Consider the following 14,996-nt stretch of genomic DNA (forward strand, 5'->3'; position numbering starts at 1 on the left):
GGAGGGAGGAGGGAGGAGAAATCGACGGAGCACGAAGTGCCCATGCTTTTATTATGTTCGCAGTCCCAGGAGGGGGTTAATTCTTTCAGCTTCAGCTGCAGTAAGGGGGCAGGAAGTCTCCTCTGCTAAATCCAAAGGTAAACGAACAGACAGCCTTCACATTCCATATTATAGTAGAGGAGACTCCTAGAATCGCACTGCAGCTGAAATGCCTGTCTGTTCCTTTGCTTTCAGTTTAAGCAGTGGAGACATCCTGCCTCTCACTGCAGCTGAAGCATTTCAGCTCTATGAATTAACACCCTCCTGGGAGGGTTAGCGCTTCCCAGAAAGGAGACAAAGTTTCTTTTAAAACTACACAGGCAGGTGCGCAAAATGCCAGCCAGCCATGTGTTCTTTTAAACAGACAGCAAATTTCTTGTCTATAAATAAAGAAGCATGTTCCCTTTTATCAGCCATAGATTATTCAGGCAGCCCTAGAACACAAGTAAAAGTTATTTCTATTTATATTTGCTGTTCAAAGTATGCATGGACAAGTACTGACAAAACAGCTTTAGGTGACTGCTTATTTTTGTACCGCCTGGGACATAAAAATAATGAGCTGGCAACCCTAATAACAAGACCTGGAGTTTGTTGCAGGATCACCACATTATTTATTTCCTCCATCCTGATCCCTGGTTACTACCATATTAGCAATAGTTTAACAAATTTGAAACCCTACGCTGCCGTTAATAACATTCTGAGTTACTTCAAGTCTCTGGAAATGCACCCTGTATTCAGACAACTCGCTTCTCATTCTCGCCCTTCACTTTCACGCTCACCCTGCAATCACACCACTCAACCTGCGCTCAAGTGACACTTCACTCACCTGTCCCCCTCACTGCTCAATCTGCAGTCTCACTCAAATAAGCCCACCACTAACCATACATTAATTTGTCCCACTCTGCACTTATATCTGCAACCAAATTCATATGGTCACCTCGCTCACCCTGCAGTCACTCATCTTACCCTACTCGCAAACTGTCGCATGGCTCACCGTGCACTCACATGAGCACTCCTGCCACCCACACAGCAAAGAGGGTTAATGTGCTTGCTCCATAGAATGTGTACCATGTAGATCACAGAACTGAGTGTGAGTAAAAAATGAGTAGCGCTATAACAAAATAAAGAGAGATGAGGTGCATCGTTGGTGAGTGGTAATGAGGGAATTCATGGAGAAGTAGGAAATGTGGGAGGGGGTACCAAAAAAGACTGTTGCACTGTGTGCAACAAGTGCTTGGGCCAGCCCTGGCTGGGAGTGATAGCCCCCACCCGAAGTTCGGGTCTAGTTGCGCCTAACCCTGGGCGTAGTTCGCGAAGTAGCAGTACGCGAAGCTACGCAAAGTGCACTTCGCGCTACGCGAGCTACGCGTGCTACGCGTAGCACGTCGTGAACTGCGTAGTACCCTGTTCGCACTGTGCAAGATGCCGTTTTCAATGATAGCACAGTGCCGGATGCTTGTCTGCACTGTGCAATCATTGGCTGATGACGGCTGATAGCCAGAAACCGGTCCTAGGATGCTTGATTCCGGTCCAGGGAAGACATGGCTTGGCAGTTCGGGCTGGACTGTTCCCATGAGGCACAGGGTCAAGACTGATTTGCATATGGCCATGTCTAAACTGGGGTGGCGTAGTGGGCAAAAGAACGATGGATTTAACCCAGATCTCTTGACTGGGGGAGAATGTCTGCATTGTCAGCATTCCGTCCATCATTTGTTTGTTGTAACGCATCATTGAAAACGTCATCTTGCACAGTGCGAGCTGTAGTTTTCTGCCGCTCGAGTAGATTTTTACTCGAGCGGCAGCTTTCTCAACGCGAACTGGTAGTTTCTCATCGCGAGCGGTCACGAGCATACGCGACCACTCGCAATGAGAAACCTGACCTCCTCGCCTTGAGAATCTCTCCGGGATGTTTATTTTCCACGCTCGCGATTGGCAACTTGATGTTGCTGATCGCGAACAAGGAAAAAGTCTCGCCAGGATGTCCTTTTGCTTGCTCGCGGTCGCCAACTTGATGTTGAGGACCGCGAGTAAGCAAAAAATTACGCTGCACTACGCAACGCTATGCTACGCATGTTTGCACAGTGCTACGTGCAATTCGTGTAGTGCGAAGTAGCGCAAACTTCGCAAACTACGCAAGCGTAGCGTAGTGCTTTGCCCAGGCTTAGTTGCGCCCCTGTACACGAGTATGGGCATGTCGTCCTAAATTACAAAAGGACACATTTACATGCACTGCAATCCAGCCTTCTAGGGGTCCCCTTGATAGAGACACCTCTGTTTTTGCCCTGATGGCCTGGAATAATTCCTAAACAGATTCTTGTAAATACCTTTTTGTTTCATTTCTTTTTAATGTGATTGATGTAAGGAGTCTATTACTATTTGCAGAGAAATGTGTTTGTTTCAAGCAACAACCATAAAAAAGTTTATTTTAGATCCAAGAGGGGTCCTCACATATGAGACATTGGAGGTTATCACAGATATTATTCGCTGTAAAATTAGTGGGCTGCTACTTTGTTACAACAGTGAAAACACACATCACTATCTATGAATATTAGATGTAAACGCTTTTAGAATTTCAACCATAGTGCCTGTGCACCGTTAGAAGCCTGGCTAAAGAGGGTATGGCAGAGCTGAAAGTAAATCATTTAGACTAAAAGCTGTACTGAACAGGGGCCCGCAAAATAGTTTTGGCCCAGGGCACCCAAAATCCTAAACATGTCCCTGCCACCACAAAGTCTGTCAGACAACATTTATCTGAAGTAAAATAGACAACATCATTCATTTATTATTAATTCTATTTTTTTTTTTTAAACATAAGCCCGACCTGTCCTTAACCCCAATTGCTTCAGGCAAGCAACTTATCGTACTACTAAGGCATTCTCAATTAGGTGTTCGTTCAACGCCCTCTCTGTGGACTTTCAACTTTGTCTTCGGGTCCATAACAGGTTGGTGGGCAATTATCCCATTTAAATGCTGCCTAAAACGGTTGTTAATGATTTCTAGAGAAGATTTGTTTCTCGTGTACCAGCTCTGAGCTAGGGAGTACTCGAAAAATCTGACAACACTGTCTCCCTTACAGTCCCTATTTTGGCTGATAATGTCTGCAGAATATTCAGCTTTGAGAGAAACTGCTATCAAAACTCTTTTGCCTTTCAGTTCGTCCTATTTATGTGAAATTGGAATCTCAGCACTTGTGGTATTAAAGACTAGGGGGCAGATTTACAAGCGCCCTGCGCCAACAGTACGTCACTTTTCGTGATGTACTGGTGGAGCAGGGGGCTCCTCCATATTTACAAGGACGGGAAAAACCACCCAGCGTGACTTTTCCTCTCCTTGTAAATATGGCCCCTTCACACGCAGCACTTTGTGTTGAAGGGTTGTTCCATGGGTATGGCTGTGGGTGTTCCCACGCAACACCCATGGAACAAGACACATCTCCAGATTTACGAGGAATCGTAAATCTGGAAATGCGTCTGAATGCTACGCCACCCTAGAGGTGGCTTAGCGACGCGCAACGAGGAGAAATGTTTCCATTTCTCTTCGTTTTTCCCTCTTTCAATGCGTGCTGCATTCTACAGAATGCATTGAATGAAGGAAATGCCTGTAGTGATTGTTTTTGTGCAGGAAGGGGTTGGGCGGGGGGAGGTTTTGGGGGGGGGGGGGCAACATCTAAAAAAAATTCAGCTGGGGGGGCTAAACCTACAAAAGTTTGAAGACCTCTGCCTTAGAAGCAGCCAAACTCCACTGACAATCATTGGTGGCCAGAGTATATGGCTGGGGAGACAAGAACGTCTCAGTTCTCCATAGATTGGATACCTAGCTCAGGGCGAACCGCATCATTCCCGAAATATTAGACCTGGACGGCTCGGTATGCCGCTCCCCACTGGAGATGGCTCACGCCTTCACCTCCTACTACCGCCAACTCTATACGGCAAAATCCCAGACACTTTCACTCTCGGGCCTGCTGGAGGCCGGGGGCTCTCGTCTTCCCCACCTAGACCTTACTGTCCAAGCAGATCTGGACCGCACTATCACCCACGGAGAGATTGGTGAAACAATAACCCGGCATGGTCTCCGAAGGCTACATCTGGCCCTGGCCCACCGTCACTTGCTCGCCCCCTATTTGGCAGTCCTCCTTGTGGACCATGAGAAAGTGTTTGATTCGGTGAACTGGGGTTTTTTAGATGACGTCCTTACCGTGATGGGCTTTGGTCCTCACTTTCGGAGTCTTGTTCGTGTCTTATATACCCACCCGAGGGCACACGTTCTAGTCAACGGGGTCTTGTCGGAGCCCTTCTCTATCCACAGGGGAACAAGACAGGGATGTCCCCTTTCCCCCCCTGCTCTTCGCCTTGGCGATGGAACCCCTGGCAGCCCTGATACGGTCCGAACGGCATGTGCAGGGAAGGGAATGGCCCAATGCGGAGGCAGTCAAGATCGCTCTACGCGGACGACGTCCTTATTGATCTTTCGGATTCCGCCCAGTCCGGCCCTCACTGCCTCCGGATTCTGTATTCCTTTCAGCGGGCATCCGGCCTACGGCTGAATCCCGATAAGTCGATCCTGGTCCCTCTCCACCTGTCTAGAGAATGCTACGACTGGCAGTCCAACATACCGCTCCGACGCCAATCGTTTAAATACTTGGGAAAATGGGTGGCTCTGCTCCCCAAGCTAGGCTTGGCCCTTAACATCACTCCGCTAGTGAAGAAAGCCAAGGCAGATCTCCAGAAATGGCACACATTACCGCTGAGCCCCATGGGGAGAGTCGTCCTGTTTAAAATGAGGATTCTCCCCAGGTTCCTCTAGGTTCTCCAAAACACCCCCTTCTACTTTCCGAGGGCCTGGGTTTGGGAGTTGGACAGCATGGGGGAAGAGGAGGGTTCATCTGGCACTGAAAGTATGGAAGGTTCCTTCATTTGACGGGGGTCTGGGGATGACCCATTTATATCTGTATTACCTGGTCACGCGATTGTTTTCCATACACGACTGGTTTAACAGGGGCTGGTCCGATCCAGCCTACAGGCTTGAGCTAGCTGGACTAGGCCTGGCCAAAATCCAAGGTTCCGGAGGTGACGCGCTCTGCGACACACTAAATGGACACAAAAATTGACCCAGTGCATGCCCCTCTGTCAAGGCACCTGGCTCAGAGAGGTTAGTGGGATGCAGGGCTTTAGATCCTGGGACCTTATAGGGATCTCACAGTTGGGTGATGTATGGGCAAGCGGCCACATGCACTCCTTCTAGGACCTCCGAACCCGATATTTCCTACATCAGTCACAATTCTACAAATATCTACAGCTGCGCTATGCCATCCATGTACATATCCCGGAGGACATGCAGGTCCCTGACCACAGCCTGCCCGAGGTGCAGATTATGCTGGGGACATCTCCCGCATCTATTGGACACTGGTCAATAACACCCCGACCATGCTAGATCGACTCCGAAACCAATGGGAGGAGTGGGTGGGCACACTGGCGGAGGAAGACTGGCGCAACGCTCTTATGGCCCCCAGGTCGGTCACCGCCTTAGTCAGGCTCAGTATGGTCCAGCTATACAATTTACATGCAGCCTACTTGACCCCGTCCCGCCATCACCGGGCAGGCTTTTGCCCGACCCCCGCCTCTACCAGATGCGCCCATGAACCAGCTGACTTCTTCCACATGGTATAACATGCCCCCGTCTGACACGGTTCTGGGGTGACATATAGGAAGGACTCATGGGAATACTGGGGTGGGAAGTCCCTCACGACCCTCGACACGCTCACCTGGGTATTACAGATGGGCTGGATGGGTCCAGAAACGAAAAGCTGTTTTTTATTACGGCGATAGTGGTGGCCAAGAGGGACATAGCTGCATCTTAGAAACGCCCTTACACCCCCCCCCCCCGAGCGTTAGGCACTGGCGGAGAGGAGTTGACTAGTGCGCCACACAAGAGAAAACCATGTACGAGACAAGTGGTTGTCCCAAAAAGTACCGTAGGGTGTGGGGGAAGTGGTTGGAGGGGGGGGAAATCATATGCCACTGGAAGACCGCAGTTTTAAAAAGTTTATTTTAGAAGAATTGCAAGTCTAATGTTAAGATCGCCACAAGGTTGCAAAACAGGACTTTAGGCAGAATCAGAGAGCATGCAGTCTCAATGAATCAGCCCGTGGTTTTACTCTGAACATGTTAAAGACAACCTTTAAATATTAATGATTTCACAAATTCAGTTTACCGATTTAGACCCTCTATATTTATTCAGATGAGCAGCAAGATCAAGACAATGTTGAGCAATATCAGCAGTAGGTGCTTAGAAAACAATTGTAGAAGATACGTTTCAAAAAGAGTTGGCAGTGCGTGTGCCAGCTAGATATTTTTGCAATTTTTTTAAAATAATGTGCTAATGATTTCTTAAATATTTGTGCATGAACAAAAGCCAAGCACTGGAAACATAAATATACATGTCTCTCAGAGGTTGAATGCTGATACTGTTCAAGCGGTCATTTGTGCTATCAAAGATTTGGGGTTCAGTACTTACAGGCTATGCTGTACATCTCTTCCATGCAGGCTCGGATAACTGAACGGTAGTTTTTGCTTACTCGAACCAACCTACCGAGAAAGAAAGAAAAACATCACAGGTTGGCAAGACATAAAACAAAGGAAAGAATACATTACTTACCATATGTAACACTCTTTCTGGAAGAGAATCCATCTAACCGCACACCCATCACCTTTTGAATAGATACCAATGCAGTATCTATTTAGAGGTGGGCCTGTGTATGAGCTCAAACCAAAAAGCCCTGCAGGATTGAGCAGGCGAAATACCGCACTTGGCAAACCTAGCCATCCAGGCAGTAGTTCTTCATGAACGTATAGAGTGAAGCATACACAGCCATCTGAAAAATGTCTAGGACAGGGGCTCCATGTGACATTGTCGTAGTAGCAGCCATGGCTCTGATGGAACGAGCCCATAACCCTTCTGATGGCTTCTTCTTGGCCAGGGCAAGGCAGATCTTAATACAAAGCATGATCCGGCGAGAGATGGTCTGTTTGTGCAAAGCTTAGACCTTTTCTGCTTCCCTGAACACCACAAAGAGCTGATCTCCCACTCTTTGTTCTCTGGAATGGGGTGTAAAGAATAGAGTCTCTCCTCCTCCTTCAAGGGGTGAGGCAGAGCATAAAACACCAGTAAGGTGATGGTTTGACCATCATGGAACAGCATCACAATTTTTGGAAGCAAGAATGCTGGAGTCCTCCGAACTAATTTGTCTGGAAAGAAGGAGATATATAGCGAGTTATCACACAAAGCCTGGAGCTCACTCACTCACTGTTCCAATGTTATGGCAACTAGGACATCGTCTTGAGATTGAGAAGCGGCAAAGAACAGCTGTGCAGTGACTCCGAGTGCACATCAGATATGTGAGGACCAGGTTAAGGGGTTGTGTGCCACACCAAACTACAAAGTTGTCCCAACAACAGGCATATCCAGTTTTTGTCGAGGGATAGATACTGGGCTGCCAAGAGGAAATCAACCACCTCCAGAGGAAGGTCAAAGGTGTACAGCGGTCGCTGCTCAATCTCCAAACATGAAGGTGAAGAGAGTGAAAGCCCAGGTGTAAGACCTTGCCCTGTTGGTGCGTCAACAGATCCTCCTGGATGTGCAGCCTGATTGAAGGACAGATGCTCAAGTCCAGGAGCTTTGGATACTATAGGGTAAAAAATGCATTGACTACGCCGTGAATTTAAAAAGAATAAAGGATTATCGAAAATTTGATTAAATGTCTCCATGAAATTTCTTGAATTTGACTGCAATGAGAATAATGATTCTTATGATTTAATTCGGGTCTATGAATATAGTGTGTGCTGATCATCTTGCTGCAATTGTACATGTGAATTCATTCACTATTTTGGGAAAGAAGAGGTCTTGGTCAATGATCATTGTACCACAAACGAGATCCCAATAACATAACAAGTACAGTACTGTGTCTAAGGCCTCTTCGTAAATCATATACTATACGCTCCGTTTCCAATCCGTGGCCACTAGGATGACTTAGGACTGGTTCTTGGTAGTCTTTAGAACTCGGGGCCGGTGAGGTATCAGTGGGAAAGTATACAGGAGGTCCTGGGCCCATTTATGGTGCAACGCGCCTCCGAGAGATGCCTTGGAAACTCCAATGCGCAAAACTACTCACAATGCGCATTCTCAGCAGTGAAGGAATCAAGCCAAGGAACTGGTCATAATTGGAAGAGACCATACAACTCCATTGGGTGTAAATGCCACCCATAATCTGCAAGGAGCTAACAGATGAGCTTGTCTGCCCCAGAATTCAAAGATTCCACCAGTTGGTTCATCTGTAGGAAGGTTCCTTAATAGTTCAGTCATTTCCTGAGGCACAGTGCCTCCTGGCACAGGGTTCACGACACCACTCTGCCTCGGTTTGTTGCAGTACTACATGGCTGTGGTGTTGTCTGGTCTTTTTGAACACCTGTACCACCTGTCCCTTGATGGATGGCTGGTGCCACCATGAACCTCAGATAGCACCTGTGGGCCTGCAGGACGAGGGATGTGAAAATAGGCACCCTGCAGCTCCATCACTATCATCCAATCTCCAGGGCAGACAAGACGTAGGACACGGTGAGCATCTTCAATTTGTACTTCCGTAGGAAAGCACTGAGAGGGTGCAGGTCTAAAACAAGACACAGGACTCCATCCTTCTCTTGCACCAGCAAGTAGCAGGGGTAACAACCACAACCAAGTTGCGATGGAGGCATCTTCAGGATAGCCCTTTTGGCCAAAAGGATTTGCAGTTTCTGGCATAATATGGACGGATGGTACTAAGGCTTTCCAAGAATGGTGGAAGGTGCAGCTGAAAAGCAAGGAATTGTACAGCATACCCCTTCTGAACAATTTGCAGGACCCACCTGTCCAGTGTTATGGCCTGCCAACCCAGTAAGAATCATTGGATATTTTGTGTGCAATAAATCAATAATAAAAAATAAAAAAAGATATGGCCAAAAAACACCAGGAATAAATATTTGTATTTTTTCTGTAATCATTGGTAGCATCAGTATTAACTGTAAGATAAGTGCTCAATGTGCAAGGTGAACATACAGTACTAAAAAAACTTGCGTGGACGGTGCAAAAGAATGATAAAGAAAAACAAAGACGGTTTGACAATGTACGGGAATAATTTTAGGAAATCCCAATTCATAATTACTGTCCAAGTCACTGTTCGAATAAGGAAGCCTGTGGAGTTTAAGGTCATCTATAATAGTGAATGCACCATGGACCAGGGTGTGAGTGAAATCCTCAGCATTAATCTCGTTCCCTTTACCCTTTTTAGGATATAAATACACTGTACTCATACAGAATAGTTTATTTCAATTAAAAGCTCCTTTGTTTAAGTTGTCATGAGGCATCCAGCTGTGTGTGGTGCCATTGAAGAAAAAGAAAAATCACTGGCCCAGGACTAAAAAGCCTCTACGTGCACGGAACGCATGCACGTGGAGTATTCCAATGTTACACGAATCTAGAGGCCTGACTAGTTCCTGACAGTTGCCGTCCAGACTAGAAGTGCCCGCTTTTCAGACAGACAGCCAACAAAGGAGGAAACACCGGCGATTTGTTCGCATTTTCTTTAATGGCACCACACACAGCTGGATGCCTCATGACAACTTAACCTCACAAAGGAACCTTTAATTTAAATAAATTAAATTATTCTGTACGAGTACAGCATATTTATTAATGTTACAGATTATTCATTAACTGTGAGCTGTGGACTGACCGGGTCTGCAACTGTGGGCGCCCCACACAGTTGCCTTTCACATTTCGTATTGTCCTGATGAAGACCTGCATGCAGAGGTTCGAAATTATCTCCTACGCTTAAGTCGGGTCGAAACGTCAACACCACTCCATTTAGCGTCTGTACTACATTCCATTACCCAAACACAATTTGGACGACGTATACTGAATACAACCGCTTCATTCTCAGAAATTGACATGGGATACTATGTTCAAACCATTTTATGTACAGGTCATTTTACACTGGTTTATGTCCTCAGCATATTTGCAGCCAGTGTCTACTGTGTAGAACTATGACTATATTGGTATACATTTGACATTTGTAGGTGTTATGTACTTTATTATATCTATAAAAAAAGAGAATTTTCAATAAAAGAATATAAATGAAATCTTTTCTACAAAATAAAGTATTTGTGTCTTTCTTTCTCTGATGTATTGGTAAGAGAATAGGTTTCTTACATATATCTAAGTATGTGAAAACTTGTCTCAGTGACTTGGGCAATTGATTTGAAAAGTCACAGCCTTTTAATTTTTCCCCTTGTTTGGCTCCTCCAAAATAAGGAACGTCTGGACCATTTTTTGTCTTTACCGCATTGTACCCTGGTCCTTTCCCGTAATTTGGGTTACCCCATTAGTTTGTAATGGTCTGTATTTGAGAGACAAATCAAAAGTTAATTAAAGACCAAAAAGCTAAGTGCAAGGCTAATGCACACCAAGGCAGTTCTGGGGCGAGCCAGGTGTAGCTGCTGGAGGTGCGGTTGGGAGCTGCTGGAACACTGAGACTTGCAAAGTGAAGTAAGAGAAGTCAAATGTGGCAAGTGAGGCACTGAAGCACTTGTGCTGCTTCCAAACACTTCTCCTCACTTTAGCCAAAGTGAGCATTGTTTATTATTACGTTATCATTTATATGAAAATTTACATATAAGAAAGGCATACGAGAAAAAAAGAAAATGCTTCCTGTCAGTGTATCTACATTATATACATCTACATATTTGAAAGTGAATAATGTGTCCCAGTGAGATGACCATAACCAAACCCGTATAGTATATACAGTGCAGTGGAAAATTTACAATAATGGTTATTGGTACAGAGAAGAGGAGCCAGTTGGAATATAATACAATCAATGAATTGGATTTGATGGGGGCTCCCCCTTTTCTTAAAAACAGACGACGTTTCGACCCTCTCGTGGTACGGGGTCTCCTCAGGACAAGAATTCTGGGGACAGGAAAGAATCCAGAAGCCCAACTGTGGTATCAATGACTGAATCACGATGTCTGAGTAGTAATTTTCTTGGATTAAGATGTAGGGTAATTCCAATTGGAAAGCGAAGCCACAGCTTGGCTTCCGAAGATGTTCACAGTAACAAAGATACTGTATATCCTTACTAGAATTAGTAGGTGAAAGTCTCAATGTCACTCAATGGGACAGGGCATGGACCGATCAGTGGACACAGCCAGAGAACTAATCATTTGGCGATGGTGCAAAAGTAGTTTCAGGATCATTAAAGAAGATTGAGGACTGAGCACTAGGCCACAGGTCATCTGAAGTTCTCAGGGAGCCCTATAATGCAAAAATAAGTAACCTACTGCTGTATGGATGAAATATTCGCCAAAACAAAGCATTTGAGTATCTCTAATGCAGTGGAAGGTTTGTTACGACAACTTATTAAACCGCACCTACAATCCAATTCTCCAAACCTAAAGATGTATACATTACAAAAAATAATGGGGGCTTTGGATATACAAACAGAAAATGTAGGTGAAGCAACGGTACAACAAAGGAAACAATTGATAAAACAATGGGTTAAAACAGAATCCATGAAAAAGGAGCTAGCGAACTGTAGTGTAAGACCTTAACTTATTTCTTAGCTACAGATTATACATCTGCTTTACAACCCTATTGGAAAAATATAAAACTGTGTAGTATAAAAAAAAGTAGATGCTGACGTTAGGATTTGGCCACGTTCAGACTTCCATACAGTGGAAGAAGTCTGACAACAATAATGGGATAAAGAACAGGGTCCCCATTGTGTGTTCCTTTTGCCAAATCACCACACTGTTACGTTCTCATTCACTTGTATTTCCACAATGTTTAGACAAAGACAGGGGAGAAATGCTGCTTCCTGTTTATAGAGAACTGCAGATCCGTTGAGTACAGGAAGAACAAGTTACTTACCTTCGGTAACGCTTTTTCTGGTGGATACAGTATCTGCCTGTGGATTCCTCACCTTGTGAATATCCCCTGCGCCAGCATTCCACAGGATTTTTCCTAGCTCTCCACGCCGATGAGGACGTCATAATACCACGGCTCCGCTCGCGACTCCATATGACGTCTCCAGAGCCATAAGAGCCACATCGGCGTGAGGACGTCAGTTCCACCCATTTTTTCAGTGCCTCCAAGGCGAACAGGTGGACTGACACAGACTCAAGTATACATAGTACACAACATTTGAACCAATATCTACAGCACAAAGTCAAAAAGAACCATCAGCATTTCCTATAAATGTACTAGATAGAAAATACAATGAAAAAACAACCAGCCAGAAAAGGAATTTTTTAGGTATACAAAGGTGGACAACAGGGAGGCGGGTTGGTCAGTGAGGAATCCACAGGCAGATACTGTATCCACCAGAAAAAGCGTTACTGAAGGTAAGTAACTTGTTCTTCTGATGGATACATCTGCCAGTGGATTCCTCACCTTGTGAATAGATTCCCACAGCAGTCCCACTCCCGGAGGAGGGTGTCCACCTTTCCCATACCAAAATGTCCTGCAAGACAGAGCGCGCAAAATGGCCCTCCCTCCTCATCTCAGAGTCTAAGCAATAATGGTTTGCGAAAGTATGGAGGGAGGCCCAAGTCGCGGCCTTACAAATATCTGCAACTGGAACACCCCTGGCCAAAGCAGAGGTGGAAGACTTCGCTCTAGTAGAATGAGCTCTAATACCCTCAGGTGGAACCTTACCAGCCAGGGCGTAGCAGATCCGGATGGTTAGGATGATCCACCTGGACAGAGTGCGCTTGTGCACAGCTTTGCCTTTTGAGTGTCCAACATAGCCCACGAAGAGCTGATCTTCTAAACGTATATCTTTTGTTCTGTCCGAAAATAAAAGCTCACTGCTCTTTTAGGGTCCAAGCAGTGAAGTCTCTCCTCCTCCTTGGAAGGGTGAGGAGGAGGATAAAACACAGGGAGAGTAATGGACTGCCCCACATGAAAAGGAGTAACTACCTTAGGTAGGAAAGCAGCCCTGGTCCTGAGGACCATCCTTTCAGCATGTAAGGTGAAAAACGGGGGTTTTGAACTAAGAGCTTGAAGCTCACTCACCCTCCTTACTGATGTTATGGCTACAAGAAAGACCGTTTTAAAGGACAACAGCCTCAAAGGACAGCTATGGAGGGGCTCAAAAGGGGACCCCATCAAAAACGTTAAAGCAAGATTAAGGTCCCACTGTGGCATAGCACAACCCTGCTGAGCCAAGGAGAGAGCAAACTGAAGCACATTAGACAAGTGTGCCTTTAAAGGGTCAATGGATCTCTCTCCACACCATTTCACAAACCTAGACCATCTATGGGAATAAATTGACTTAGTGGAGTGTCGCATGGATGATAATATAACATCCACTACGTCTGGTGGGAGAAAGAACTCAGGTTGCCCCGTTCAATCTCCAGGCATGAAGGTGCAGGCTCTGGAGGTGGGGGTGTAGAACATGCCCCTCCGACTGCGAGAGGAGGTCTGCCCTGAGAGGGAGACGGAGCGGAGGGTGCGATGAAAGGTGAAGTAGATCTGTGTACCACACACTTCTTGTCCAATCCGGGGCGATCAATATAACTTGGGCCCGGTCTTGGCGAATCTTCCTCAGAATCCGAGGAATCAAGGGTATGGGAGGAAACGCGTAAAGAAGATGCGAGCCCCAACTCAACTGAAACGCGTCCCCCAACGCCCCCTGCATCGGAAACTGGAGACTGCAGAATGACGGGCAATGCGTGTTCTCTTGAGTGGCAAACCGGTCCACCCGAGGAGTCCCCCACGTCTGGAAGACGTGCTGAACTACCTCTGGATGAAGCCTCCAATCGTGGTCGGCAGAAAATTGCCGAAAGACTGTCCGCACGTACGTTCAGCACCCCGGCCAGATGATTCACCATCAACCAAATCCGATGGTTCTGAGCCCAGGAACAGAGTCGCAAAGCCTCTCTGCAGAGACGGTACGACCCTACTCCTCCCTGCTTGTTGACATACCACATCGCGGTAGTGTTGTCCGTCTGGACCTGAACCGACTGACCGCGAAGGGAAGGGAGAAAAGCCTTGAGCGCCAAACGCATCGCCCGCAATTCTAGAAGATTGATATGAGACAATCTTTCCTCTGGAGACCAAAGACCCTTGATCTCCAGATCCCCCAGATGAGCACCCCACCCTAGGGTGGAGGCATCCGTTATCACTGTTGCCACCGTTGGAGGAAGATGAAAGGGCTTTCCTTAAGACAGATTGCTCTCCACGCTCCACCAAGACAGATCCTCTGCAGCTTCTCTGGAGATCCCGACTGACTCCCTGAGATCTCCGTTGTGCTGATACCACTGCCTGCGGAGACACCACTGGAGCACCCTCATGTGCCAGCGTGCATGGTTGACCAACAGAATGCAGGAGGCGAACATACCGAGCAGACGAAGGACCTTCAGAACTGGAACAACCGCTCCATTGTGGAATAAAGGGATCATCTCCTGAATGTCGAGAATTCTTTGTGGAGGAGGAAATGCTCGACACACAGTAGTGCCCAGAACCGCCCCTATGAACAGGTTGCGCTGAGAGGGCACCAGGTGAGATTTGGGCACATTGATTGAAAAACCCAAGTTGAATAACAGATGAGATGTTACCTGCAGATGGTGTTGCACCATCTCTGGTGACTCTGCTTTCAGTAGCCAGTCGTCCAGGTAGGGGAAAACCGGGATCCCCGACCTCCTGAGATGGGCAGCCACCACTGCCATCACCTTGGTGAAGACTCGAGGTGCAGTAGTAAGACCAAATGGGAGGACCGCAAACTGGTAGTGTTGCGACCCAACCGTAAAACTGAGAAACTTCCTGTGCGACTTCAGGATTGGGATGTGGAAATACGCATCCTGCAAGTCGATCAACACCATCCAGTCTTCTTGCTGCAACGCCTGAAGAACCTGAGCAAGGATCAGCATCTA

General features: G+C 46.5%; 1 protein-coding gene across 1 annotated transcript in view; it reads right to left on the bottom strand.

Annotated features, from left to right (window-relative positions):
- The window catches only part of NUP85 (nucleoporin 85), a 352,506-nt gene that overhangs the window by 171,320 nt on the left and 166,190 nt on the right, over positions 1-14,996 (bottom strand). Inside the window, exon 4 of the mRNA XM_085617042.1 lies at positions 6,553-6,623. Coding sequence (XP_085473168.1) covers positions 6,553-6,623 — 71 coding nt within the window. The remainder of the gene's footprint in view (positions 1-6,552; positions 6,624-14,996) is intronic.

Source organism: Triturus cristatus, chromosome 7 (genome assembly GCF_964204655.1).
Source record: "Triturus cristatus chromosome 7, aTriCri1.1, whole genome shotgun sequence".
NCBI classification, from domain to species: Eukaryota; Metazoa; Chordata; class Amphibia; order Caudata; family Salamandridae; genus Triturus; species Triturus cristatus.